Source organism: Blennius ocellaris, assembly GCF_963422515.1.
Source record: "Blennius ocellaris genome assembly, chromosome: 16".
Taxonomy (NCBI): domain Eukaryota; kingdom Metazoa; phylum Chordata; class Actinopteri; order Blenniiformes; family Blenniidae; genus Blennius; species Blennius ocellaris.
The window spans coordinates 4443958-4471294 of NC_137665.1; the positions used below are offsets into that span (position 1 = coordinate 4443958).

The 27337-nt window shown below is 41.4% G+C and overlaps 1 protein-coding gene across 1 annotated transcript; it reads left to right on the forward strand.

Moving 5' to 3' along the window:
- Nucleotides 1–275: 275 nt before the first annotated feature.
- Nucleotides 276–25612, forward strand: cpt1a2b (carnitine palmitoyltransferase 1A2b). Its single transcript, XM_080510733.1, has 19 exons — nucleotides 276–396; nucleotides 5145–5287; nucleotides 7604–7743; nucleotides 9108–9285; nucleotides 9417–9518; nucleotides 10213–10350; nucleotides 10865–10942; nucleotides 11173–11280; nucleotides 11565–11652; nucleotides 12640–12835; nucleotides 15250–15438; nucleotides 16878–16983; nucleotides 18458–18574; nucleotides 22093–22257; nucleotides 22343–22471; nucleotides 22737–22892; nucleotides 23213–23326; nucleotides 23787–23879; nucleotides 25242–25612. Exons 2-19 carry the CDS (start codon nucleotides 5147–5149, stop codon nucleotides 25353–25355), a joined length of 2352 nt encoding a protein of 783 aa, XP_080366859.1. The 5' UTR covers nucleotides 276–396; nucleotides 5145–5146; the 3' UTR covers nucleotides 25356–25612.
- Nucleotides 25613–27337: the final 1725 nt, after the last annotated feature.

The window sequence follows — 27337 nt, forward strand, 5'->3', positions numbered from 1 at the left end:
GTGATTTTCATCAAAACATTTTGAAGGGGAGTTACTGAAATTTTTCTAAGTTTGCATTATTATTAAGGGGAAGCTTGGCCCACGCGGACTGCTTGTGTTTGTGTGCGCGCCCGCGTGCATGAGTGTTATTGGTCACTTTGTTTACAGTGGTCACAGCTACTGCGCATGCGCCTCGACCTCGTCTTTTAACACGGGAGTGAGACGTCCTTCCGTCTTTTCGAGAAGAGTGAGACGTCCTGTCGGCCTCAGCCTCTCTGTCTGCCGGTTACCGAAGCTTCCAGCGAACGAAGACGAGACAGTCAGTCGGTCAGCCGCGGAGGAGAAGGAGCCGAATAGCGACACGGGCGTGTCTGCGTCAACATTCACGCCGAGAAAAATCCTCGAAACACGCGTCAGGTAAACAACATCATCCATGGTTAGCTTTCACTTCTTTTGTTCCCCACTCCGTGTTTTGTTTACGTTAACTGCGCTCCTCCTTCCCTCCGCCCCGGGTGTGTGTGAGCGTGTGTGGCCGGGTGGGAGATGGAGCTGAATGGACCACTGTAGTTGTGATGATTGTAGCCGTTTAGCTGCACGTTAGCCATGCTCACCCACCTCCCACCCCCCACCACACACACACACACACACACACACGGTCGGTGGACGTTAACAAAGATTGCGGAACGGTTTGTTTTCAGTAAAAACTGAAGAATGAATCCCGCAATTCACCTCTGTTTGCCTGCGGGTGGAGCTGGATGGGTGTAACTTGTTGAACCCCCTCCCCCCCCCCCGGGAGCTACCGGCTAGTGTATTTTACACCTCATGTCCATCCGTAGCGTCGCGTGCCAAACGTTTATATCAATACGAGAAATGCAAGCAACATCCCTGTTATAACACGTTTTTCTCGCCATGGTTGTCGCTGGAGTGATGTGCGTGCTGCTAAAATATAAGCCTTAAACATACACGCACGAAGAGGAAAAGCGTCGTATCGAGCTTATGTATTCATATTGAATGCGCTGTAAGGGAGCTCGTGCACGCGCGTTGGCTTCCCGCCGCTCTCTTGCACGCGCACGCGAGCCAGTCTTACCGGATGGGGAAGCACAAGCAGCAGATTTTCTGCTTCTGCAGGCTGTGCCTGTTTATCAGCATCCTCTCCACACACTCAATAAAAGCACATTGGATTAAAGTCAGGTATACAACTGTGAATATGCACTGCTGCGGGGGAAAATTACGAATCCAATATTTATTTCCCCTTTGTTTTCATCATTGGTCACTTTTAAACCTGCTTCCATTGACTTTTTTTTTCCATTTATCGATGATTCTAAGTTGGTTTTTTTTTTGGTTTTTTTGTAAAAAACAAAAAGCTTCCTGTAGCACTTGAATTCAAATTCCTGGATGTGTCTAAACTATAAACAAGCGAAACTGCCTTAAAATTGGTCTTAAGTATGGCCGCGAACAATGATTTTAACAGTGTTTAGACCAGAAACATTCCAGGATCAGTACATCCTGAAGCAATATTGTTTTGCCTGAAGCTCTTTCCAAGAGCTGCATTTTCCTGCTGCTGAGCTATTCAAATCTGTGTTTTTTAGGTGAGAAAACCTCGTTGTAGTATTTTGCAAAAAAAGACACGCAACAGGAATGAGACCTGAATGTTACAGGTAGCTTCTTTTTTTTTTTTTTTTAAGTGGGCTATGAGGAACAAAAGGGAAACGGCTGCCACGTGAATAAATCACCAATGCACACAGAATAGGCTGCACAAAAACTTTACTTTATTGCATCAGAATCATGAGATTCCCTGAGCACTCGGATGAGCGGGTCCCTTTAAATGTTGTCACCGCAAGGAATTGTGGGGCAGCATGATCCCGTCTCCTTTGGTAAAGGATGCATCGGTGTTTCCTTTGGTAAAGGAGGTTATAAAGGAAGCGTTGAGCCTCCTTTCCTTAGCTGATAGAGAATTCAAATGTTCCTTATCATGGCCGCCACTTAAACACCTCTGGGGGTTAAGGAAAAGTGGTTAGGAAAGGAGATAGGAAGGACTACTCGGACACACCCACTGTATTGTTTCCCACCAGTAAGAACCACGTTCTTGGCCAGAATGTTTCAATCAGATTTCAGTGTGTTAAAAGAAAAGAAAAAAAAAACCCAAACTGGCTTCGGGCCAGAAAAACTTGTTTCAAGCTTGTACAAAGTGTGTGCAGGTTACACCAGAGGCATTGGGTTGGGTTCTCAACGTATAGAAAGCCAGAGAACTTTAAAAGACACACCCTGATTCTCCTTGAACAACAAGGAAAATCTACGATTATTTGTGAACTCATTCAGAGGACTTAACTAAAGCAGCAGTAGACTGTTGGAGACAACTTCTTCCAAGCTCCAGAGTAAACAGGAGGGACAAGGTGCCTTTCCAACTTGACAGTCACGTTGAGCATTGCAAACATGCGTCAGGAAATATTTGTAGGCCAAAGAGCAGCATTTAGAAGAACCAGTTTAAGTGGAAAATGTGGGGGAATATAAACCCATTTTTTTGTCAATTAAGATCTGGGTTTTTTTGTACCATCTCATACACATTGAGTTCTTTCTGTCAGAGAGTTTCATAAGTCAGTGCTTTACAAAAGTGTGCCAGGGATTGTTTAATTATCACGTCTCTGTATGTATTCATCAAAGGCGTCAGCAGCACCACAAGCTGCAAATGGTTAACTTGTCCCTGTGTTCCCGTCCACACCGACTGGCTGTGGGAAGTGAGAAATATGCGGCAATCAGTCGCTTGGCTGGATAGAGAGAAGGAGAAGAGATGACAGAGGTTTGCACACCCAGCTAATACATACAAACACAAACACACAGTCTGGCACACGACCTCGAAAAGATTCTATATGTTGGCCTACTTTCTGCAGGCCGCGTGGCTGTAACTGTATAGTTGTCATGTCATCGTCCGGTATGTACCAGAGGCCTCATTCATCGGCAACAGCTGTGCGTTACTCCCAACGTTTAACAGTGCAGAGATTCAACCCCCCCCCCCCCAACACACACACACACAGTCACAGGCCACTGCTTGTCAAAACGCTTTGGAGGAAGCGATTGTTGCAGACTTAAGCGTCCTGTTTTAATTCAGCATTCTAGCCTCTAAGGATGAGCGGCGCTGTTTCTACCAATTGACCTCGACTCCAGCATAGAAGGTGTCACAACTTCTCAGCTCGTCCAGCGAGGCCTCGTTGGACATTAAAGCTCTCTGTGCAAACATCTCAACTGAATTGAGATGTTGTGGTTCGCACCTACGTCTCACATCGAAAAGACCCCGGTGAGATTGCGGGCTCTTCTTTGTCGAGTTTGCATGTTTTCGGTGTTGACTCAAAAGTTCATAAATTAAGGACTTACAAGAGTCAAATAGTGACACTAAATATAGCAGCGACATTAGATGTATGGTTTAGTAAATGGATTTTCCAGGGGAAGTCATTAGATTAATTTTTTTGGATCGTTGACCATGCATACACATAGTTTAAAGTCTACACCTCGAACTGTTTGCTCAATTTTTGTTGTGTTTCAGGGAAAAATCTGAAAGTTGCATACATTAATACATTTTTTAAGTTATTCAAAAATTCAATTGCTGGTCATTCATAGCAAAGTAACTCCTAAAGATTGATGATATAGTAAATTGTGTCAACCTGGCTGGTTCTTCCCTCGTGATTTATCCAATTCTATCCTGAAAATTACAAACTTTATGGTGTCAATTGCTCTGAAATGTGACTTTATGAGCTCCCCTCTGGTCCTAGCTGGCAGTTGTCGTTGTGCGTTCACGGTGTCCCACTTTGAAGTCATTCACTAACCGGTTACACAGTTTCTAACAGGGTGGCGAGTCACTGACTGACTGGCAGTACTCCGTGTACTCCCGCTTTGTCATCCAACCTGAATGATTACTGATATTGAAAATAGTTTTTATTGGGCAAATAACAGAAAGTCACATGATATCATTCACTACATGTTTTGATAACCTTATTGCACCTTTCATAAATACTAGTATTAAAACTAGTAATACAACAAAGTAAAGTTAAGAGAGGTAGAGAGCAACTTAAAAAAAAAAAACTAAACAGTAAAATGTGTATTGACAGACTGGCTATGTGACACATGAATGAATCTATAGGAATCTTTTGTTGTGCAACTTTTGAATTGCAAAGCCACTGTACAGCACTGTGTCATTCAACAGTTTCATAAGCGCTGATGGCCAGAAGCACTGTCGCGGGACCCTTGAAGTTACAGTGGCCAGATGCAGTTCAAACATCACTCTTCCGTTTTCTCTCTCGCGCCGCTCCATAGAAACAGAATAGACGTCTCTACACTCTCATTTCTGCTCAGCAGCCAGTGTGCCCCCAGCAGTGGTTGTAGCTCATATTAAGTGTTCAATAATTCAAGAAGTCCAGCAGGTACTGACGCTTTATCGGCAGAGCAGCATACTGTGGGAGCTCAAAGAGAAAGATGGGAAAATCAATGTTTTAATTAAGTGCAAGAGTGGAAGTTAGGTGAAAGGGTGAACATTACTACACAAATACAAAAAGGTAGAAAGTGTTCAGTTTCTGTCATTGAGGAGTATGTACCCTACACACCTCATTCTAAAAGGACGCTTTGTGCAAACTCACAGTATGAGCCAAATCAGTGAAATCGGTGGCCAGTTCCTCAAGTCTTGTTTACATTTTTTGCTGTTTTTTAGCTGAGGGATAACTGGGTCCCCCGTTAGACCCCAACATGGTACATGTACAGCGGTTCTATTATGAAATCTATTTCTCCGAAGTCTGAAAGGTGTGTTTTGCTTGAACTAGTGGTAAATGTGTTGATTCTACTTCACACTCTTAGAAGTTGGGAGTTTAAAGTAGCACATCCTCCGACAACATTATAAGCACATCTGACTAATGTTGCCTGTGTACCTACAGCTAAGAGAACAGTGTTCACTCTGTGTGTCTTTCTGCGCCATTCACTGAGACGACAACAACATTCCTGTGACACATAAAATTACTCGAGTGCTGTTGCACAGAGTGGCACATTCAGCCGCCTGCTGACCCTTAAAACTGCCAAAGTGAAATTTTCGGATCGAGTCCACCACCATCGCTTTCTATAGCGTGCATTAAAAGAAAAAGAATGGATGCTAATGTTCGTAGTTCTGTGTGTTTGTGTTTCCCCAGCAATGGCGGAAGCCCACCAGGCAGTGGCGTTCCAGTTCACCATAACCCCCGAGGGGATCGACCTGCAGCTGTCCTACCAGGCTCTGAACCAGATCTACCTGTCCGGGGTCCGATCCTGGAAGAAACGCGTCAGCCGCATGAGGGTGAGGACGTCACCTTCCTCTCCAATTCACACAGCAACTCTGCGACGCCCCAACCCCAACACGAGCCTGTCTTGTGCTTCCCACACTTCCTCTTTAGTTTTGCCACTTCAAAATGTGCAGCACAGCTCTGAGTCGAGAAGGAGCACACTCACTGTACCTTCTTATAGATAACTTCAAGTTTCAAGATCTGTCAGCTCATTATTATGTCTTTTATCGGAAGTGTAATGGCTCCAACTTCTGCTTTGTGGCAGTTTTTGAACTTTCTACACATCGTACACAGTCGTGGATTCTGGTTTATGAGAAGCACAGATGTGAAATCTTTCAGCACCAACAGGATACGAATAAAAAATACTTTCGATTTTAACACTGAGACCTTTGCAAGTTCATATATATGAAGCTATTTGTGGGTATCACAGTGTAGCGCAGCACTAAAGTTTGCAAGTGTTGTTGAACAGAATCTGTCTGTTGGGCACATTTCTTCTTTTCAAAACTGTTATGGTTTCTTTTTTACCGACAAAGGAGTGAAGGACGTTTTTACCTGACTGACGTGTTTCGACTGCTTCTGCATGTCAGTCAGGTAAAAACATCCTTCACTCCTTTGTCTCTAAAAAAAGAAACTATCACATAAAGTTCTAACAACAAAATGAAAACAATTCAACAACTTCTTCTTTTAATGTTGAAACTTTTGTTTTCAATGGGTTTTGAAAAAATACATACAATTGAAAACTAGTTAGGCAGAATAGCTCCATGCTTGTGGCTGCGCTGCAGCCATACGGCCACTTGTCATGTTTGTCTACACACACTGGACATTTTTTTTTGTGCAGAAGTGATCATATCAATTGTGTCACCACAGCATTTCTGTAAGGAATTTGAGGTATGCGCAGTTTGCAGCGACGAAAAAAGACAAGGAACAAAAAAAAAACAAAATTCATGCATTTGCATGGATTCAGCCCATACGTATCATGTGGCTTATTCCACCTTAAGTTAAGAAAATCAGAGTCAAGTCAGATCTTTTTATGTCCTCTAAAAGCACAAGTTGTCGACTGGGAATTTGTCACAACACGGTATGAATGAGGGACCTCCGTTTACCCCGTGAAAAAGGAACAGGGTCACACTGGTGTGTAATTTGTGTTAATGACGGAGCAGCATGCAGAAGGCCTCATTACAGGGTTTCAATTCCCTTTTGGGAGCGTTAGGAATGATGGGAGCTTTTTAGAGCTTGTTCCGACATGCATGTTTGACTGCTGTGGCGACAAAGACGCAGGTGATTATCTGGGCCTCAGCAGTTGAGTTCAGGTTGGTTTTTTGTTGTTGTTGTTTTTAATTTGTGTTTGCAAGGACAATTTCCAAATCCAAAACAATATCAGAGTGCCACGCAAACTCACAATATTTCATACTTTAACTATAATTAAATTGCTACAAACCCTGCTTTATAGATATTTTATTCACGATATCATGACTTCTATTATTATTATAAACATTATAGCTGCTTTTGTTCACATGTTATGTTATTATAGTATTATAACTATAATTGGATACATTTACTAATCATTCATATTGACAATTAGTTTTCAGATAATCCAGATAATTACCAGACAATAGAAATAGTTCTTAAACTATCCCGAGCATGACATTGGTACATAGGAGTTCCCAGAAAACATTTTTAATCAAAAACATTTGATCAAAATTTAACATATTTTATTATGTTCTGTTTAGAACCCCTTTAATATAAACAAATAACTTTTTTCTGCATAAAACAGAAACGATTGCTTTTTTACCTCAATTTACTCGATAAATATTTGTTTATGTCATTTTTTTTTTTTAAATCCTCCAACTACCAGAGACGGTGGTTATTTTCTATGATTATTTTTTTGTGCCAGATAGAATTTTCTAAAATATTCGATATTCATCCTACGACAAGTCTGCTCATCTGTGATTCAAGCTATTAAATATTATGTTTTGGTTCATATTTTCTACTGTAATTGAATTAAATGTTTGTAAATCTTGATCATTCTTTATTATAAATATATAATGCTTTTTTTTAACCCTTTCAATGCCATATTTTCACGTCGCAATACCTTTTGATGGAAGATCAAAGTTGGAACAAATCTTTTTATAGGAATATGCAAATGATCAATAGCGACATGGTTAATTTCTATTGTTATATTGATGTGCGCAGACAGCTATTTCTCTGCAGGATTGAAAAGGTGAAAAAGCTTCGACGTTCAGTTCTTGACGCGTGTAAGTGAGAGATTTTTTATTTTTTGCTTGTGTTTCTAATAATGGCTCCTGTTGTTTTTCCCTTGTGGGTAACAGAACAGTCTGATCAAAGGAGTTTTCCCTGCCAGCCCTTCATCCTGGCTCTTCGTGGCTATAGGAATCCTGGCCACCATGTACATGCAGTCCGATCCCAGCATGGGGCTAATCTCCAAGATCCAGCAGCACCTGCCTCTGAGGTATGAAGAGAAACACACTCCCAACGCTGCAATCATCAACCACTTTCACCTTTTTCTAAAAGAATTACATCAGTAAATGGGCATGAAGGCAGTTGCGTCACTACCTTTGTTGTTGATTCGTCGTTTATAACGACGTCGTTTATAACTTGCACAGTAAAATATGGAACAGAGATTCCTACATGACAGAGTCTTGAACTTTGCAAGCAGATGACACAGCTTCATATACCCTGATCAGCAGGTTTCAGAATTGGTGGGTAACGTTGCTTTACATAGAGTCTCTCTGTTTTCACCATCAAAACACTTAATTCTCTCATTAGTCTTTGAAGAAGTGAGTGGATTTGATATTGTCGCAGGCAGGATTGATCTGTTCTTTGACCAATTCGCTTCAGCGTCCGGGACAAAAATATGGTCATGCGATCCTTTTGCAAGTGTTTCCATCTGAAAGTGACCGCTCCACTCGGTCGGGGTTGTGTTTTGACAGATCTCTACAAACGTAGTAAGTTCCTCACATATCAACGTGATGAGTCAGTGCAGAGCGGTGCGGGTGTGGCGTCTGCACTTGAACTCTCCCCGACTTCCCTACTGGCCTATTTGCTTTCTGCAGGACTGCACAAAGAAACTGTAGACACACACCTTTTATGTCTCACCCTCATAGGATTCACTCTGAAGTCTGGAAATATAAAATGCAGGAGGAAGGCAGTGGAGCGTGTAAACAGTGGCACTCGTGCTTGTTTTTTATCTCTGTGAGGAAGCTCCGCCAGCTGAGGATGACTCCACGAACAATCAAACTATTTATAGATACACCAACAATGCTCACAGTACTAAACAGCTTTTATGATACACAAAAGACTGTTCTCAACAATCATGTATACACTGATATTTATGGCATATATTTGCTATAGAGTCCCAATAATAAGTATTTTTTTCGATTTTACTTCAATTTATTTCTTATTTTTGCTTTAGAGTGAATCTCTTTGTTATCCTACTGCCATGATCATGTTCTTTGTGTTGTTGGCGCTCTTCATGCTCTACAATGTGTTTCTCCCCGGAAACTAATGGCTCCTATCGCCAGACTCAGTGGCCTGTGAGCCAATTTCCAAAGATTATTGAATTATTGGTTTCATGGGAGATGGGAAGTCTTATTTAACTACATTTGAAAAACATATTACTCGTTTATAGTTACTGTGTGAGAGCATTTGAAAGTGAAAAGTATAAAGTGCATTCCTGTCGCTTGAACCCTTTGATAACAAAGGGGAAGACTGTAAACTTTGCCACAAACACAAAGCAATAAACTGATCATTTAGTGATAAAGTGATGATCGGTTAGTTTAGTTTTTTTTCTCTCTCTGTGTGTCCTCTGTGCAGCCTCCACGGGTCCCTCAGCTCGCAGGGTCAGACCATGGTGTCCGCGCTGGTCTTCAGCACTCTGCTGTGGCTCTCGCTCATCCTGGCTCTCCGGTTCTGCCTGAAGCTGCTGCTTTCTTACCACAACTGGATGTTTGAACAGCACGGCCGCGTTTCCAACACCACCAAAGTCTGGGTGGTGAGTGTCATTGCTGCCTGGCAGCACAGCCCCCCCCCCCCCCCCCCCCCCCCCTTGCTAAAATATGACATTATTGAATGAGAAGTTGTATCTTGTTGCTTATCTAAAATGACTGATTGTATTCGTTTCAGACTCTGGTGGGATTATTTTCACGCAGGAAGCCTCTGCTGTACAGCTACCAAACCTCTCTACCTCACCTGCCTGTCCCTGCCATCAGTGACACTGTGAGCAGGGTGAGTATACACACACACACACACACACACACACACACACACACACACACACACACACACACACACACACACACACACACTTGCACGCATGCACACAGAAATCCCTTTAAATGTGAACGTGAAGTGAAATATAGAATCACTGACACTCATAGTTCACGTTCAATCGATATGATATATAATATGATATAATGTAATGTCAAACAATACACATGAAAGGTCCAAAGATTCCCATTTTTGTTTTTCCTCATGTCTATTTTTTTTTTTTTAATTTATTGTGTTTCGTTTGTTTTTTATCCTCTCATTTGATTTTCTATCATTACTTAAAGTCCACATATATTGTTGGGTATCACAGATGTTTAAGAGGACAAATGGAAGATAAAATATTGAGAAATGAAAGTTTGAATATGTAAAAGTTGAATAAAAACAGAATTTAAAAGATTTGTCTTTCAGTGAAAGGAACACACCAAACATGAATGTACCATAAACACAAATCCAGACTCTTTTGATTCAAATATTGTTCATTTATTGGTTAAGTTATGTTATGAGAATACAAGTTCGTCGAATTATTTCTTGAAATCCGATGTTTTATTTGGGTTTTTATTTCATCATTAAATATGTTTGTTTATTGTTTACTTGCATTGTTGGGATTTAAATACTACTTTCCCTCACCACACTCTCCCTGCCTATCTGCCAGTACCTGGAGTCGGCGCGCCCTCTGTTGACGGATCCGGAGTTCAAGCGGATGACCGCCCTGGCCAGTCAGTTTGAGTCTAATCTTGGAAACCGCCTCCAGCGCTACCTGAAACTTAAAGCCCTGTGGGCCACCAACTATGTGAGTATATTGTCACACACAAATACACTCTGGGAGGGAATATTTCACTGTGGGGATAAGTGTGGATTACCCTTCATAGAGCAATAAAGGTTTTTACTGAACCATTTCCACACAATCAAATGTCTTGTTTCTGTAAAGCGTCACTGTTCTGCAATGTTTTGCACTGTTGGTTTTAAACAGCCCCTGAATATGACTCAACTGACATACATAATGCTCAGAATACATTAGAATCGAAGCGTTTATCCTGTCTGTTTTTACCTCATGATTGTTTGTTCAGAGGATGTACCAAAAACTCACGATAAAAGGTTTTTAGGCTGTAGAGCTGGTTAAATAGAAACCTTTTGTGTTTTAAACTGATCCCATTAATCATGCATCACATGAATAAGTACTCCTCATATTCTGAATTAAAACCTCTCTCGTATTAGTTGCGTTAATAAAGGCAGAGACGAAAATAAGTCTGAGTGAGTGGGCAGGATCTGTCAGCCAATGATAATCTTTCCCGTTGTGGTTCCAGGTGAGCGACTGGTGGGAGGAATACATCTATCTGAGGAGCCGGGGCCCCATCATGGTCAACAGTAACTACTATGGAATGGTAACAGCTGCCTGTTCATATTGATGATTCTCACAAAAAAAAAAATCAATTTTGCATATGTTTTTGGACGAGCAAATATCTCTCTTCCCCCCCCCCATACATTTTGCCTTCTATTCTCTCTCATTTGTGACCTCACCGTCTCAGCTTTTTCCTTTTACCCCTCTGCCCTCTCTCTTATTATTCCTTTATTTTTAAAGCTGTTTTTCAGCTCTGTTTGTGTTCCGTTCCAGGACTTTCTCTACGTGACGCCAACGCCAGTGCAGGCGGCCCGGGCAGGAAACACCATCACCGCTCTGCTGCTGTACCGCCGCAAGGTCAACAGAGAAGAACTCAAACCGGTGAGAAGACACACACATCTTCAATGAGCACATTCAGTTCGGTTTTCTTAGGGAGCCTTTTAGGATTGTCGTTGGAGTGCAAAAAAAATATATATTTTCCAGTCCGCTGGTGTATTAGGCACATTATTATAGCTTCTCCACTTTTCTCACTCACAAGCTTCACACACACTCTGAACTCTTTTCAGAGATCCTCAGTCTTGTTTTAGTGTCGAAAATACATCCTGAAGGAGCATATTAACATCATTATGACAAATGAATAATGAATGTGTGTGTTTGTGCATCAGAGTCGTGTTCCGGGAACTCATATCCCTCTGTGTGCGGCTCAGTGTGAGAGGATGTTCAACACAACACGCACACCAGGAACTGAGACTGGTAAGGCCTGCACACGTGCACGCACGGCGGATTATTACAAACAGCTGTAAGGAGATGTGGTTTGCACAGTTTACAACTAATATACCCCTCTCACATAGATGTGTTGTCGTTAATGGACACCTAATATCCATATTCTTATTCATACATATTCTTGTATTTGCGAAAGCACACACACTAAAAGGCATCTCGTAGTCAGACTGATGTAGTTATTTAAGGGAACCTAATGTTTTCAAAGGTTGTCGCAGCCTCTGAAGTTTATGTTTCACTCTTTGGTTAATGACCACCAAAAAACATAAATCAAATAAATTAACAAATCACTTTAACAAGGGACAAAACCCAGAAGAGCTTCAAGGAGGACTAAAAAACTTTCTTTTTCCAAAGACCGATGACCTTTAACGCTCCTTTTGATGGATTTGACCAACCTTGATGATGTCCGCTTTTATCTGAATTTGTCTTTCATTTCTATTAGTTGTGTTTATGCTTTTATTGTATATAATCTTTGCATGTAGCACTTTGAGATTTTTTTTTATCAGTGCAAAGTGCTTTAAAAATAAAATGTATTATTATTATTAGTATTATAGTTTAAACTTAAACTTCATTAAGAATATGTAAACTGGATTTTACGAAGATTTTATGTCAAAAAACAGAGAAACACCCAATCCCATAGTGTCTTGAATGGAAAAGACATGCATTCTGGTTGCAAGGCACAAATGTCAAAGACACCCGGACAATGGCTTTCAGATTAATTTGAAAAGCCTTCACATATGAGGAGTTTTGCCATCTCCACAAAATGCCAGGAAACAAGTGGAAGTCCCCATAAGAGTAGCAATACAAACACACAACCCCACAGAACTACAGGCATGCCTGGATGTTTTTCTTTTCTTTTTGTTTGTTTCCGTTATGTTTGTGTGTATTAAATATTATTGTAACCTATTAAATGTACTCAGATGAAGGAGATGTTACACTTGTCACCCGTTTCCTCCTCAGATGTTCTCCAACACTGGCAGGACAGCGAGTTTGTGGCTGTGTACAACAAGGGCCGCTTTTTCCGGCTGTGGGTCTACCGAGCAGGCCGACTGCTGTCTCCCAGGGAGATCGAGTTACAAATCCAGAGGATCCTGGATGATCCTTCACCCCCACTACCTGGGGAGGAAAGACTGGGGGCTCTCACCGCTGGAGACAGGTAGGAAGAGATAGAAAGTCACTTTTATGGCTTCAGCTTAAATTTGCACATATCATAAGCTGAAAAGCTCCTTCTGACCTGTAAATTTGCACAAATAAACAAAAAAACAAACACCAGATGACTCCTCAGTCAATTAATGTCAGTTTTGAGAACTTTTATTACAACTTTGTTCATTGTTGAGAAAAAAAACTTCTCACGTTGGACTAAAAGTCAAAATCAATCAACTAAACCTAAATATCAAGTCAAATAAATGCAATATATGCGTAGCATTGGAAGAGGAGTTGAAATGAAGTTGCATATTTTAAATTTTAATGAAGCAATTTTTTTTTTTTGAAATTCTGACAAAAGAAGATTTTCTGTAATATCAGCTTAAATAAAAGATTCCTCACATTTATGTGAGTGTTTTTGTGAATTTTTCAATTTTCAGTGTTAAACTCAGACTTTATTAATCCCCTATATCTCATCACAGGCTTGTGTGTCTAACCTTCTCAACCCATTGTCCCATGTTGAAATCGACGTTTTACATACGGATCACTTCATTTATTCACCTCCCCTCTGTGGACTTCTTTGCCCTCCATTCAGTCTGATTACAACACAGTCTGGCCACCTTAATTAATACAATAAAAATAAGAAAACTAAACAATTACAAGTCCAGACTGAACTCCGATGGAGAGGAAATCTTTTTTTTTTTTTTAAAGCGCATGAACCTTTCATCCAGTCCAGACTGGGAGCTGATGAGTGTCTCCCTCCTTCAGCAGAGACCTAATAAAGTGAGAAAACAAATTACCGGTAGATAGAGAGCAAACAGCAGACCAGGAGTTCACAGCCCTTCAGCTCAGAGGATGAAGAAGAGAACATACAAACTCACTGATGTGCACCAGTGGCTCGTGCAACTGAGAGTGAAAGTACAAAAAGTGAGGAGGAAAGGTGAGTGCAGTAAAGAAGTTCCCCCAACTTTCCTAACGACTGTGTCCAGAACAATACTGGTCGTCACGTGGACGAGGTGCAAGATGATCACCAGATGGCGCCATATTTCCATGGAGGAAACGCACGCCAGCTCAACGTCCTACGTCAGTGTAGTCACTGACAACAGGTCATCTATGCAGCTCCATATTTGGAATCGCCTCAAAGTAGCCCTCTTGACTTCACAGCACATGATCTGAAAGACAAATTATCAAGAGAAAGTAAAAGTGAAAACCAGGAGACGGCAATAAAGTGAACTCATATGAGCAAACAAAGTGTCACTGGGTGAGGTGCCAGTGCCGCCTGCTGATAAGATGACCAAACTTATTGCAGAGATTGGTGACTCAGATGGAAATGAGGCGGTGTAACGGTGCATTTTTGGTGCTTCTGGGGGTCAAGTGTTATTCAGAAGACATTCTCATCGTCTATTTCAGGGTTTGCGTTCATGGCTAATCGTGCAGCTTTATTCTTACTTTGCCTCAGTTAAATCATTTCTGTTTTGATGTGTAGAAACAACATCTTTGACATCTATCCTCCGGCTCCACAGTGTTACACACTGAAGCCAACGTGTGATTTTATTTATTTTTTTGCCTTTGAGAGAGTGTGAGGAAGTGCCGCCTCTGGCACTGAACCGTGCTGTTTTAACTCCTAATGATGAGGCATCACTGAAAACTGTTGTGTTTAGCTAGTAATCATTTCATCCCTTATGTAATTTTCAACATGGTCACTTCATTTCTAGGTTCAGGGCGATTCTCTGGCAAATTTCCAAGCCGGGATTGAACATATCTTTGCATGCAGACAAGCGTAATAACGTCAGTAGTGGTGGGATCTTATAACGAAGACTATGGAAGAGCATGGCTGACAGAAAGAGCTCAAAAGTACAGCTCCACTTTTCAAAATGCGATGCGAGAAAGCAAAGAAATAGGATTATGTCGTACTGGATTTTAATTTGTGCATTATTGAGGGGAAAAGTCGTTGTAGTTGAGGGTTTTCATGTTGAAGAAATTTGTGAAACAACTGTGACGTTATAATACAAGCAGCTGGATGTTGTTTTGATATATTTGTTAAAATTTACATATTGGGAAATAATATTGAATATTTCATTTTATATTAAAACTAAGTTACATTTATTACAGCATAAACACACAGAAATTGGTACCGGTATTGATCCACAGGCACTGGGTATCAGTTCAGATGATAAAGATACCGATCCCTCGGGGGGATGCAGATCACCACAGCCCAGAAATAAATCTTAGAAAGGCGTCGATGCTCGATATTTATTCTCAGAGGACCTCAGCCATTTCGTCTTTTGTGAACTTTCTTCTCGAGTGACACTTTCTTTCTCGCTTCTTCTTGCTGTGTGTCTGTCTGGTGTTGTCATCACGGTTTCGAAAGTTTGTTTTGTCGACCATAAAGATTGTGAATTGTCCCGCGTGTCTCCCCCTCCCCAGAGTTCCCTGGGCTCAGACTAGGAAGCAGTACTTCAGCTCCGGTGTCAACAGACGCTCGCTGGACGCCATCGAGCGGGCGGCCTTCTTCGTCACCTTGGACGACGAGGAGCAGGGCATGAGGGGAGACGACCCTGCAGGGAACCTGGACCGCTACGCCAAATCTCTGCTCCATGGAAAGTGTTACGACAGGTATGAGTGAAGGTGTTTTTTGGCGGTTGACAGGTATGCTGGGGGAAATCCAATAATGAAGGTGTGCCCGTGGAGACGCCTATGAGTAGACAAATACAACCACCCTCGACATACAGAGTGCAGTGACGGGTAATTATTCAATGACTCAACTGGCATCCAGAGGTAGAGCAGGCAGTCAGATAATTAGCAGATGTCACTCTGCTTTGAATTTTGTGGTTTTAGTTCAAATTGTCTTGTCTTATTAGCTTATTTTTAGGCATCTGGGGTTCAGTGTCACACTGAAGGTTTGAAAATCCCCAAAAGTTCCTGCTTAAAATAACCAAATACAGAGTCAAAGGTTTTCCAAATTGTCAACCGTCACATTTTAAACAAAGAGATTTCTAGAGAGTGGTGTGTGTGTGTGTGTGTGTGTGTGTGTGTGTGTGTGTGTGTGTGTGTGTGTGTGTGTGTGTGTGTGTGTGTGTGTGTGTGTGTGTGTGTGTGTGTGTGTGTGTGTGTGTGTGTGTGTGTGTGTGTGTGTGTGTGTGTGTGTGTGTGTGACGACTCACAGCTGAATCGTCACAGGAGTGAATGCAGGGTTCCTCTCAAATGCCACTGTCGGGACATCACAGAAACTGGAGGATATATGACAACGTTTGCTCTTGTGAAAGCAATTTCTATTTCGACCGTCGCAGTTTACCCAGCTTATCTGATTTGTCTGTCCCTCATTATGCTGCTAATTTTAGCTCCCCGCCAGGTCATTTCAGGAGAAATTGTGTAAAGCACTCCCATCTGTTCGACACTTACGACATTCCTTTTCCCAAACTTGGCAACTGATCTTCCTTTAATGTCTGGTTTTTCTTTGATCAGTTTAATGATTATCATGCAGGCCTTGCTTTTGTATGTATTTATTTACTGCCAGGTCTTATATGTATAAACTGTACTGAATTGTTTAATATCATAGTTCATTCAAATATAGTGTAAATTGCTACTTAGTGTGGCACAAATCTGCTGAGAATTCATGAAGTACTTTTATACTTTTAAAGTACTATTTTTGTTGTATTCTGTTCTGTTCTTGTAAGAAACCCAATTCCCAGATCACGGTGTAGTAAATATATATTGAAATATTGGTATCAGACACATTAATAAGGTGCAATGTACACATTTGGAAAGTGGAGCAGTTCAGCAGTCTGACAGCATCTGGGTAGAAGCTTGGATATCCAGCTGTGTAACATCTGTGGCTATTGTTCCTACAGGATTCACTTCTATCCTCTCGAACTCCTGCTGAGGTTTTGCAAGAACATTTTTATTGTAGTTGTAATAATTGCGCAGGTTTTTGGTTTTTTTTTTCCCCCCGACGAAAACATTTGTTTTTGCTTAAAATGATTGCGTTTCATCAGTGTGTTTGAAATGTGTTTTCTCTCTTGTGTGCTCCTATCCTTTCCCGTCTTTCCCCTCAGGTGGTTTGACAAATCTTTCTCCATTGTGATCTACAAGAACGGGAAGAGCGGCTTGAATGCGGAGCACTCGTGGGCTGACGCGCCAACAGTGGCTCACCTTTGGGAGGTGTGTGTCTGTCTTTTCAATTTGTGTGTTTGGTGTTTCGCCAATTTTGGTGTTTCGCCAGAGGGGTTGTGACTGTGAGGCCTGTTAACGGGACGCGGCAGGGCTTGATAGGAAGGCAGTTTAAGGAGCAATAAAAGGTGAAGTTTATTTCTGTTGTCGGAGTCACGGCTGCAATGGATCTTATTACCACATTTGGAACTACTTGTGCTCTGCCAACTTTTCAAAACACCAAGAGCAATTTATCATAGTAGTATCACATACTAGTAGTAGCCTAGCATACGCAGTGCCACGTACTTTATTTATAACTCAATAAGTATGACATTCTCACAAATTCTCTACGTCAGAGTTGCCTGAGTGTGGTATTTACAATTTAATATAAGGAGTACAGGCAGTGGCTTCCTGAGCAATGGAAGAAACACATAAGGTTAAGTGACTCGTATTTTTTCGGAAGTGGTCGTTTCCAAATGCAGCATGCGATCAACCGCTGATGCTGTGGGTGCGTGAATTATAGCAGAGAGTAGATCTTCCAGCTATGTGGTAGACGAATTCACCAGGGAAGATCTGACCACAGAAATGACAGATAGCCTTCCATTTCACCTTTATAATAAAAGAAGAAGAAGAAGGTGGTGGTCCGCGCTAGAAAATATGAAGTTCGTCTTCTGAGTGGAGCATTTCCTGTTCGAAAAGTAGTGGGAATTTCCCCAATGACCAATCTTTAACTTTAAGTTAAGTATTTACTGCACCGTCTGCGGTTTAGTCAGGAAGTGAGGCATGTGCAAGAACAAGGTTAATCCACGGCTAATTAACATGTTACACATCATGATTTTCCTACATTAGCAGACATTTCTATGTATGTTTTTGTGGAGTGTTAAATTAAGTGTTTTGACGCTCGATTAGCAGTTCTGCTGAAGTAAAGGGTTGTTCTCCGACTGCTACCCACTCATGCACAACGACGAGACGACATCATGGTCGGCTTGAAATTAAAAACTCATTTCAGCAATCAAACATGAAACACCAGAGAGCGTTTGGTTCATTTCTAAATGTATTTCCAGAGCCTTTGATGGTTTATTTCCCTGCATTATACCCCAGAAAGTATCATTAAAAATGGCTTTATGTTGAGACTGTAGTGATTTTCTCAATTGTTTGGTGTTGCTAAACTACAGACATTTTAAACATGTGCGCTCTCTGCCACAACAAAGAAACTCTTAAACTTTAAGCTTATGATGGCACTATTTTACTGGTCCGGCCCACTCAAGTGCTTTTCTTTTTATATGTGTACTTTTCCCTGCATTGTGTGACTTGTTCTTGCTTTGCCAAGAAGTTCATCTAATCAGCTTACATTCCTAGATTGGTATTTCAACACTACGCCATGTTTACAAGAGGAAATGTGATTAAAAAAAAATAAAAAATTCTAAAAATAAATCTGTTGTAGTGTTCTGAAATGAACTTGGTGGACCCCATGTTTTTTCTTCAGTATACTTTGGCCACGGACGCCTTCCAGCTGGGCTACACTGAGGATGGTCACTGCAAAGGCGAAGTGGAGCGCTCACTACCGCACCCGCAGAGGCTGGCCTGGGACATCCCCTCAGAGGTAAAGCACAACCTGTCGCAGCATGTGCCTGTGTCACTCGCAGCTTCGGTAATTGTTTCCACTCGACACTCGAGTTGAATGTCGGTGGTGAGGTTGGTTGAGTTTAGCGCACCTGCACTGTCTCCGTTAAGCTGTACTGGCGAGTGAAAGCAGCCACACATGTGGAGATGATGGCGGCCTGCCTACACTCTGCTGACTGGCGAGTATTAGAGGCTACTCTAGTGGAACTTCTTTATTTTTTGGGGGGGGGATATATTTTTATCTACTGTTGTCAGCGAGTTCTATCTCTCTCCCAGCTCATCTCTACACTGTAGCACCCACTCACTCTCTCTCACAGCCCAGGAAGACTAAGAGAAGACTTTATTTTTACGTTTATGTGCAATATAATGAAATTGCATGTGTTGTGCATCAACAATAAGGTTTGCAAAAGTGCACATTAAACAGATAGGGTACACATAAAATAGCTAAAACATGTAATATCAAAGCACTCATGATATAAAAGTAAATAGAAAGTTGAAAAGTTCAAAATTAATAACTGAATTAAAGTGTTTATCACGATATATTATTTTTGTATGACAAAACAATTAAAGAATATTATTGCTTACAAAGCGATGTCACTATGTGATATTTTGTTCACCTTTGATCGTGGATCCACTTCTGAAACAAAAGAAAATAGTGAGAAATAATTTCCTTGGCTTACCTTCATTATAATGTACGTGCAATCCTTTCTGGAGTTGATAAACCAATGTCGGCTGGCTCATTCTTCAGAGGGTTTCCCTTTTCAGCGCCGTTTACCACATAATTCATCAAATCCAGGGGATTTCTTGTAGTCCAGGATCATAAAATGTCCTTATTTCTAGAGAATTGTATATCAAATGAATCATTAGCAACTCATTTCTCACTTTCACCCTGAAATCCCCCAGGAGACACAGCATTGCACTGAGGTCTTTCTCTAATCAAGTGTTGTTCACCACAACACCAAAGGCCACCCAAAGCCGGACACAGAAGTTTACACAATGCAGCTGTTGAGGGAGTGATGACCGCTGACATCAGCTCGGTTGGCCTACAGCGCTGCGTGCTGGTGTTACTGCAGCATATCGACGTTGATCACTGTGACACTGAAGTAACAAGAGTGAAAAAGAGAGAAGAGTTTATATGACAAGTGTGATTCTCCCCGACATGCAGACATCACAACTCCCCCGGTGGGGGGGGATACAGAATTGCTGTGTGTGAACTTTCACTCTCCGGTCAGTCATGAATGGAAGGTTTTCATCAGCTGTGCAGCAGCTCAAATGGAAAGTCAAATGCTTTTGCAGAGGATATGAAGTTGCATCATCTAGTTTCTCAAATGAGCAGTTTATGTCGGAAGAGAAACACGAGGTTTGGGTCAGTCAACTTCATTCAAGCAAGAATCGATTCTAATTTTAATTGACTCTAAAACAGTGACGTCCAGCTTTGATCATGGGCAACAGCTAACATTTATGTAGGCATACTTTATTTATAAATTATGTCTCTTTATTAGGTGTATTATACAACATGCATGATGTTTGTCACCCTGAAATCCATTAAATCACCAATAATCAAAGAGTTATTGCGATTCATCTTCAATTCAAGTATTATTTAATTGAACTTTCTATCCCCCATCACCTGTGAAACCAATAATTTATGCATTTTTGGATGATTGTTTTATAGTCAAGTGGTAACAGTAAATGACTTCCTTCTCCTCCATCTGGTGAAACCACAATTTCTGTAGAATTGTCTGTAGGCAAGTCAGAAAGGAACTGAAATCCAGTTCAGTGGTGTGATGGTCAAATGAGCAACAGTCATTAAAAAAACGGAGGTTGTCCAAAGGTTACCAAATTAGCTTTTTATGTAGAAAAAGATTTAGTCGGTGGACTCAATCAGATGCGTTTCCGTCAGATGTGTGATAAGATTGTGGCGTACGAGCAGCAGTGAATGGCCGGCCTATAAATACACGAGAAGCATAAAACATGAGGTCAATTCTTGAAATATTGAGTCAGAAGGAAGGTTGGCAATTTCGCTTTTTGCTGTTGGTGGGTTGTATCTACTTTAATTCAAAGAACATCAATCCCATTACCCCAAACTGTATCTGCGTAAAATCCCTGGTGCAGAATATAGAAATTAATCTTGAAAAGATCAACGGTTACATCACATCACAGGAGGTACCAAAACAATTGTAGGAATTGGTGTATTATTAAACTTTCTTATTTGCAGAGGTGTGGCTTCCTGGAAAACACATGAGCGACAATGCTGGTGGGAGTCAGAATGCGTAAGAGAGGATTTTTAAACTCCTTAAATGGTCTGAACTATCAGGAGGTGAAGCATGAATGTAATTTCTTCCTGTTACTTGTGGAGATTATTCATACTGAGAGATTACTGACTACTATTACTTGAGGTGAAAGTTGTCTTTTTTTTTTGGGAGGGGGTGTTAGATTTGCCAGCAGTCATTTCTTCACTAATAGATACAATCTTTTCAAAGTTGTACTTCAGACCATTTTGAACCTGCATGTTCTTTAAATGATGCCGCTTTCTTCACTTCCAGATGGACGTTAATGAGAACAGGGAAATTGCAACGTCGCCCAACTTTTTACACAAGACATTGCAAGCCTACAAGAAGAGACTTGTCTTGAGACTGAAGATTTCATGAGAGATAGTCTTACCAAAACCGAAATGTTATAATCAGGAGGTTCCCATTTCAACGAGTGGGTCTCACTTTTATAAGTGAGACTTTTAAAAAAACACGTTTGTGCAACAAAAGAGGGCGGTGGAGAAGAAGGATAAAGGATTGGGGGTGAAAAGGAGCAGACGGAATGACAACATTGTGAATTCAACCAGTGGAGAGGGAAAGTAGATGGAGTTTAACCATTAATGAATCCGCAACGGGTTGTCCCTTCATAAATAAGAATCAATAAATAAATAGTCCCTAAATAAACCCTGCACACTGTTGCAGAGCGGGCTTTTAGGTGGTTTCCCTCGTGGCGCTGATGAGAGAATTGGGGCTTTTCCACCACGTGGCAGACTGACAATGAAAACAACTCGGCTTTTGTTTATCGTCGCATCTTATTTACGGCTGTCATCGAGTTGCAAAGTGTACTCTGGTGTTGACGTTTACAGTATCCTGCACTTGTATGATATATTAGCTCGGGGGTGTCGAGCATAAGGCCCGTGCATTTAAACAGGCTCAAAGGTGCCCAGACCACTAAGCAAAACATTATTTTGTCAAGACTAACAAACGCAATACCGAGACCCGAGCTGAGATATCGGCGATGCTGCGAATGAAAGATTAGCCTCAAAGCTATGCTGTCGTCTCCCAATCGGGAGGGCTGCAGGCAGGTTATGGTCACAAAAGTAACAGGGGCGCTATTTAAAGCGTCAGTATTGGGGATGCCTTCACTTTTGGGACTCCAGAGCCAAATCTGATCTGAAAAAGGCTTAAGTGTCACCGCCATGCCAGTGATTGACTGTTTTCTCTCTTGTCTGTTTTCCCTGTGCTTCAGGTTCAGGCTCAGGCCAGCAGCTCCCTGGCCGTCGCTCAGGCCCTGGCAGACGATGTGGACTGTCACGTGTTCCCCTTCAGAGAGTTTGGGAAAGGTCAGATCAAGAAGTGCCGGATCAGCCCAGACGCCTTCATTCAGATCAGCCTGCAGCTGGCATACTTCAGGGTAACCCGAGCTCGGACGCATCCGTTCCTCTTTCACGTTCACCAGCACCGACCCTCTGCGACGTTTGCGCGCTTCCTCCCTGCAGGATCGCGCTGGTTTCTGCCTGACGTACGAGGCGTCGATGACGCGTCTGTTCAGGGAGGGACGGACGGAGACGGTGCGGTCCTGCTCCAACGAGAGCTGTGCCTTCATCAAGGCTCTGGAAGGCGGAGAGGTAAACACAAGAACCAGTCACAGGAAGAATTATAATGGTGGCTCAGACTCCTTGCTTGGCAGTGTTCATGGCTTTTCTCCAGACTAATGTTTATTCAGGTTTAGGCAGCCCTTTATTAATTATCCTACATTTTGTTTACAAGATAAAGCGGTCCTAAATCCTCAATCGAGTCCAGTTGTCGTTGATCACTAAATCCAGAGAGACAGCGGCTCTGTCTGAGTTTGCAGATGACGAATTTGACCAAAGCCCGGATGTGATTTCACAGACTGAAGATCAGTGCAGACGTCTTTTCCGAAAAGCCTCAGAGAAACACCAGAACCTTTATCGGATGGCGATGACAGGCGCGGGAATCGACCGGCACCTTTTCTGCCTCTACGTGGTTTCCAAATACCTCGGGGTGGAGTCGGCTTTCCTCAAAGAGGTAAAACTCCAGCGTGAATCGGTCACATCATCCAAACCATCTGTATAATACACTCATCTATTTAAAGGTATTGGCATTTGTACTCATTTGTGCTGCATTCATTCTTATATTTTTGTGTTGTTGTTGTGACGACACAGTTTGACTTAAAATTTGACAAAATATCTAACTTTTTATAGTGCGGATTGAACAAAATAGTCCCTATTAGAGTAAAGCACAAAGACTAAGATTATTTAATGTATCGTGATTCTCTGCCTGCACGGCGAATCTCTCTCCACTTGCTCCTCTTCAAAGCTTTTTTCTTTCTCTCTTTCAACCTCCAGGTTTTGTCTGAGCCCTGGCGCCTCTCCACCAGTCAGACCCCGGTTCAGCAGATGGAGCTGTTCGACCTTAAGAATCACCCCGATTACATCTCGCTGGGCGGAGGATTCGGGCCTGTGAGTGGCGCACGCTCCTCTGGTTTTGTTTGAATGTTTGAGGCACAAAAGTATTTATTTAGTTACTATTAAAGAGGCCTATTTGAGGCATTGAGTTCTTAAAATCACATCGGTGTTTATTCATTTTATTAGTGTAATAACGGTAAATTCGCTGCTGCTCAATGAGCTGGAAGAGACGCTTTTTTTTTTTTTTTTTTTTGCACTCCAGCGCCCACAGCAAAGAGAAAAACTCCGATTTCATTAGTAGAGAGGTTAATTTGACACGGCCAAGTACTTCCATTCGGCCATATCTAAAAGTGTTTCCCAGAACAGGCAGAATATCAAGACTCTTTTGATCAGATTGTTTTTAAAGTGCACTTCTTTGGGTTGCTGATTTCAGGCAGTTTCAATGTTGTAATGGCGACACTTTCCGAGCACTGAAGCGCTGAAGATTGTCTTCCTCTGGTTTCTGTCCCCTCAGGTCGCTGACGACGGCTACGGCGTCTCGTACATCATCGTGGGAGAAGACATGATCAACTTCCACGTGTCGTCGAAACACTCCTGCAAGGAAACTGTGAGTCACACAAGTGTTTTTTTTTATTTGTTTTTTTCATCTTTATTTAGACCAGTTAACTCATGACAACATTATGCAACACTAAGTAATTTGCACTCATCATGAAGTCTAAAGGTTCTGCACATTAGAATTTATTCAACTTGCTTGCTTTATGATTTATTTGATCAACTTTCGACTTAATTTGCCATTTTCTGAGCCTAAATATAATTTTGATTTGACATTGAGCGTAAGTAATAGCAAAGGAATGTATGCAGAAACCTTTTTTTGTTGTGGTTTTGATTCACTCGCGTTCCGCCGTACATAAAGAGGAAGCTCAAAATGCTACTGCAGCAACAGACATGTAACTCAAGCCACTTCCTCCGCAGACACTTCTAAGAATTCTGAACACAAAGAAATTTCCACCCGTGACACAAGCGAGAATCTGCAGGACGGCGAGCGAAGCTCCATCGCGCAAAAAAAGCAAAATGCAATCCAACCTGTCAAATCCCTTGTTTTTGCCCATACGAACCGGAGTGTTTCTAAACAGTTCAATATGAAGGTGCAGCCTCAAATGTCAGCCACAGCTTTGACGTCTATCGGCAGATTGAGTCGTCGGCTCCATTTTTAACTCCGACACACCGAGACGGATGAGCTGAGGAGGCCGGCAGATAATCTGTGAATCAGTCAACAAGGCAACGTTTGCACCGTCTGCTTGATAGTGTTGTTTTTCTGTTTTTATTCGCCAAAAATAACATTCTTCTCACGATCACCGTACAAACGAGACACAAAAGGAAACTTGGAAGGAGCTGTATTCGTTGCAAAAAGATGCTTCAGACATTGGTGGTGTAGTAAATAACAGAAAATTCACATTTTGTTGAAGTCGATGTTCCATTTTCTGCACAAGAAGCTTGGTTTTCACCAGTAAAGTGTGTTTTAGGGACGAGAAATGCTACAACAGTTCAGGTTCCTTGATGCAGCTGGTAACATTCACACTCTCCTCATCCTAAATGATGGTCGTAGAAATCCAAAGCTCACAAACTATAATAACTACTTATATGCTGCAGGGACATCAGGGGTGATATTTCCTGTTTTTCACTTGTGTTTATACGCTAATTTTTCGTCCAACTTATTGTCACTTCCCTATAAATTGAGAGATTAGAGATGATCTGTTCCAGTTCCGTTCCGTGCCAGAGTACTTAGATATTATCTGTATTTTATTCAGCAACTGACTTGTTCCTTTTTTGTTTTAATCAGAAAAAAGAAAAAAAAATCGTAAATAAAATTCCCCTTCAAACAAATGTCATGATAGAACACAACCCACTTCTCCTTCCTCCTCTCACACGCTTCCTATTTCTTGACTGCCTTCCTCCTCTCTGTGTTCAGGACTCGCACCGGTTCGGCGCTCAGATCAGCCGAGCTCTCCAGGACATCATGGCGCTCCTCTCAGCGGACGCCAAAACCTCGCCATCGTCCTCCAAAGACAAGAAGCGCCTCTGAGCTCCACCTGGCAGGTGTTTCCACTCATGAGCCCCGCAAATCTACAACTTTAGCATCGATTTCTCTTGGAAAGATCTTAGGCTCAGTACTTTTTTTTTTTTTTTTTTTTTAAACACAAACAATGCAGTAACAGAAGGATTCACACAACAATCTCACTCTTTAAGTGTGCTTATTTTTTAGCTTTAAAAGGCATTAAATTTCAAGCTTAAATTGGTTCTTTTTTTTTTTTTTAAGCATAAACACAAACAGTTTTACGAGAATGTCATGTATCAATGCAAACAGGCCGCCGCCCCCTGCTGTCTCTGAGATTCTGAAGCCCACGGTGGTTGATTTTGTTTTTAATGAGGAGGGGGAGGGAAAAGGTCATCACAAGGGAAGGGAGGGAAATGTTTTAGAGAAGTTAGTGGAAAATGAAGACGCAGCAAAAAGCCTGCGTGACGCAATGTGGAGTGATTTCTCTGTGACGCCCCTTACGCCGTCACTTCAGGAACGTTTCTGTTGCAAATCTTGCAGCTGATCTCGTCAGTCAAGCAGCAGATGATTTACTCAAAGGGAGGTCTGACCATATTAGACAGCTTGTATTATTTTCAGCTCACAAAAGGAGTCCGATGGGACTGGAGGCTTACAGGATGGACAATGAAAGTCTCATTTGTTTTCTTCTTAAATGCACAATTTTTTAGTTTTTAGTGGTTTTTTGTTGTTGTTGTTGTTTTGTTTTGTTTTTACTCATCATCTGATCTCTGGACTAATATGCTAATTCCGGACTGACACATTATTTTCCCACAAGTATAATAAATCAGACTACAAACTCCATGCTGAACGTAACCAGACATTGGGACTGGAAACACGGCAAATACAAACTACAAGTCGATAATATTGTGACTCAGTGAAAGTGGAAACACGCTGTTCAATGAGAGGAACCTGCTGCATGTTTATGAACTGATAAATTCCGTATTTCTTCTTCCATAATCACCACATTGTGTGAAAGCTGAACAGCTATCGCTCGTTGAAAACTGGCCCAATAACGGTTTGAATGAAGAAACCATTGGTTGCACCTTTATCCATAGATTTCTTGTTCAAGCTCCAAAACATCCGAATGAACAAAATACTTTTATATCTCAATAATGAGACAAAATCACCAGGGCCTGAATCCTCTTCGCTTTTATAACCGTGCCTATAAGGCAAAACTGTTTTCATCCACATTTCAACATATTTGTGGATTTCTGATCAGCTGTCACACAGACGTCGACATATTATGATATTATTACGATCATGCAATCGTTTCTTTAAAACCGTACCAAAAAATGTACATTCGCTTTTTAACAACGACATACAATAAGCCCCATAAATCAATCATTCTCGGCAGACGGTGTTCACCATCTTGAACTTGAAGGTGTGACGATATATGATGATTTCATAGGATGAATAAATCGGCAGTGACGGTGGAGAGGAAAGTCCCTGACAGTCCGTTTCCATCTTGAGAAGGATTTCATCTGTACCACTTTGTGGAACCAGATTTTCCTGAATTTTGTGTCTGTTCTTGTTCCCGAGCGCTAAAATGATCAAACTGTTTTCACATTACAACTGCGTTTGACGTGAGATCCGGTGACGCTTTAAAAAAAAAAAAAAAAAAAAAAACCTTCTTTTTTTTCTTGACGCATTTAAGAAGTACAGGTTGCTTTTTTTTATTGTTTGTTTTTTTACTTTGCAACGTAAGCTCCGCGCATTAATGAATAAGGTGTACATGTTTTGTTTTTTTCTAATATTAATGTGGAGAATGAAAAGAAGCTAAAGTCAAAAGAGAGCGTTTGTTTTTATTCTTATATTTGTTACAACTGTGTCTTAAAATGACCTTTTAGTTGCTTGTCTCATGACACGCCTCACTCCTCTTGGGTCATTTTCTGTCTGCTGACCAACAAACGAGTGAAACCAGCCCTCATTCCTTAAAAAATAAATAAATAAATCTACTCGCAGAGTTGGAT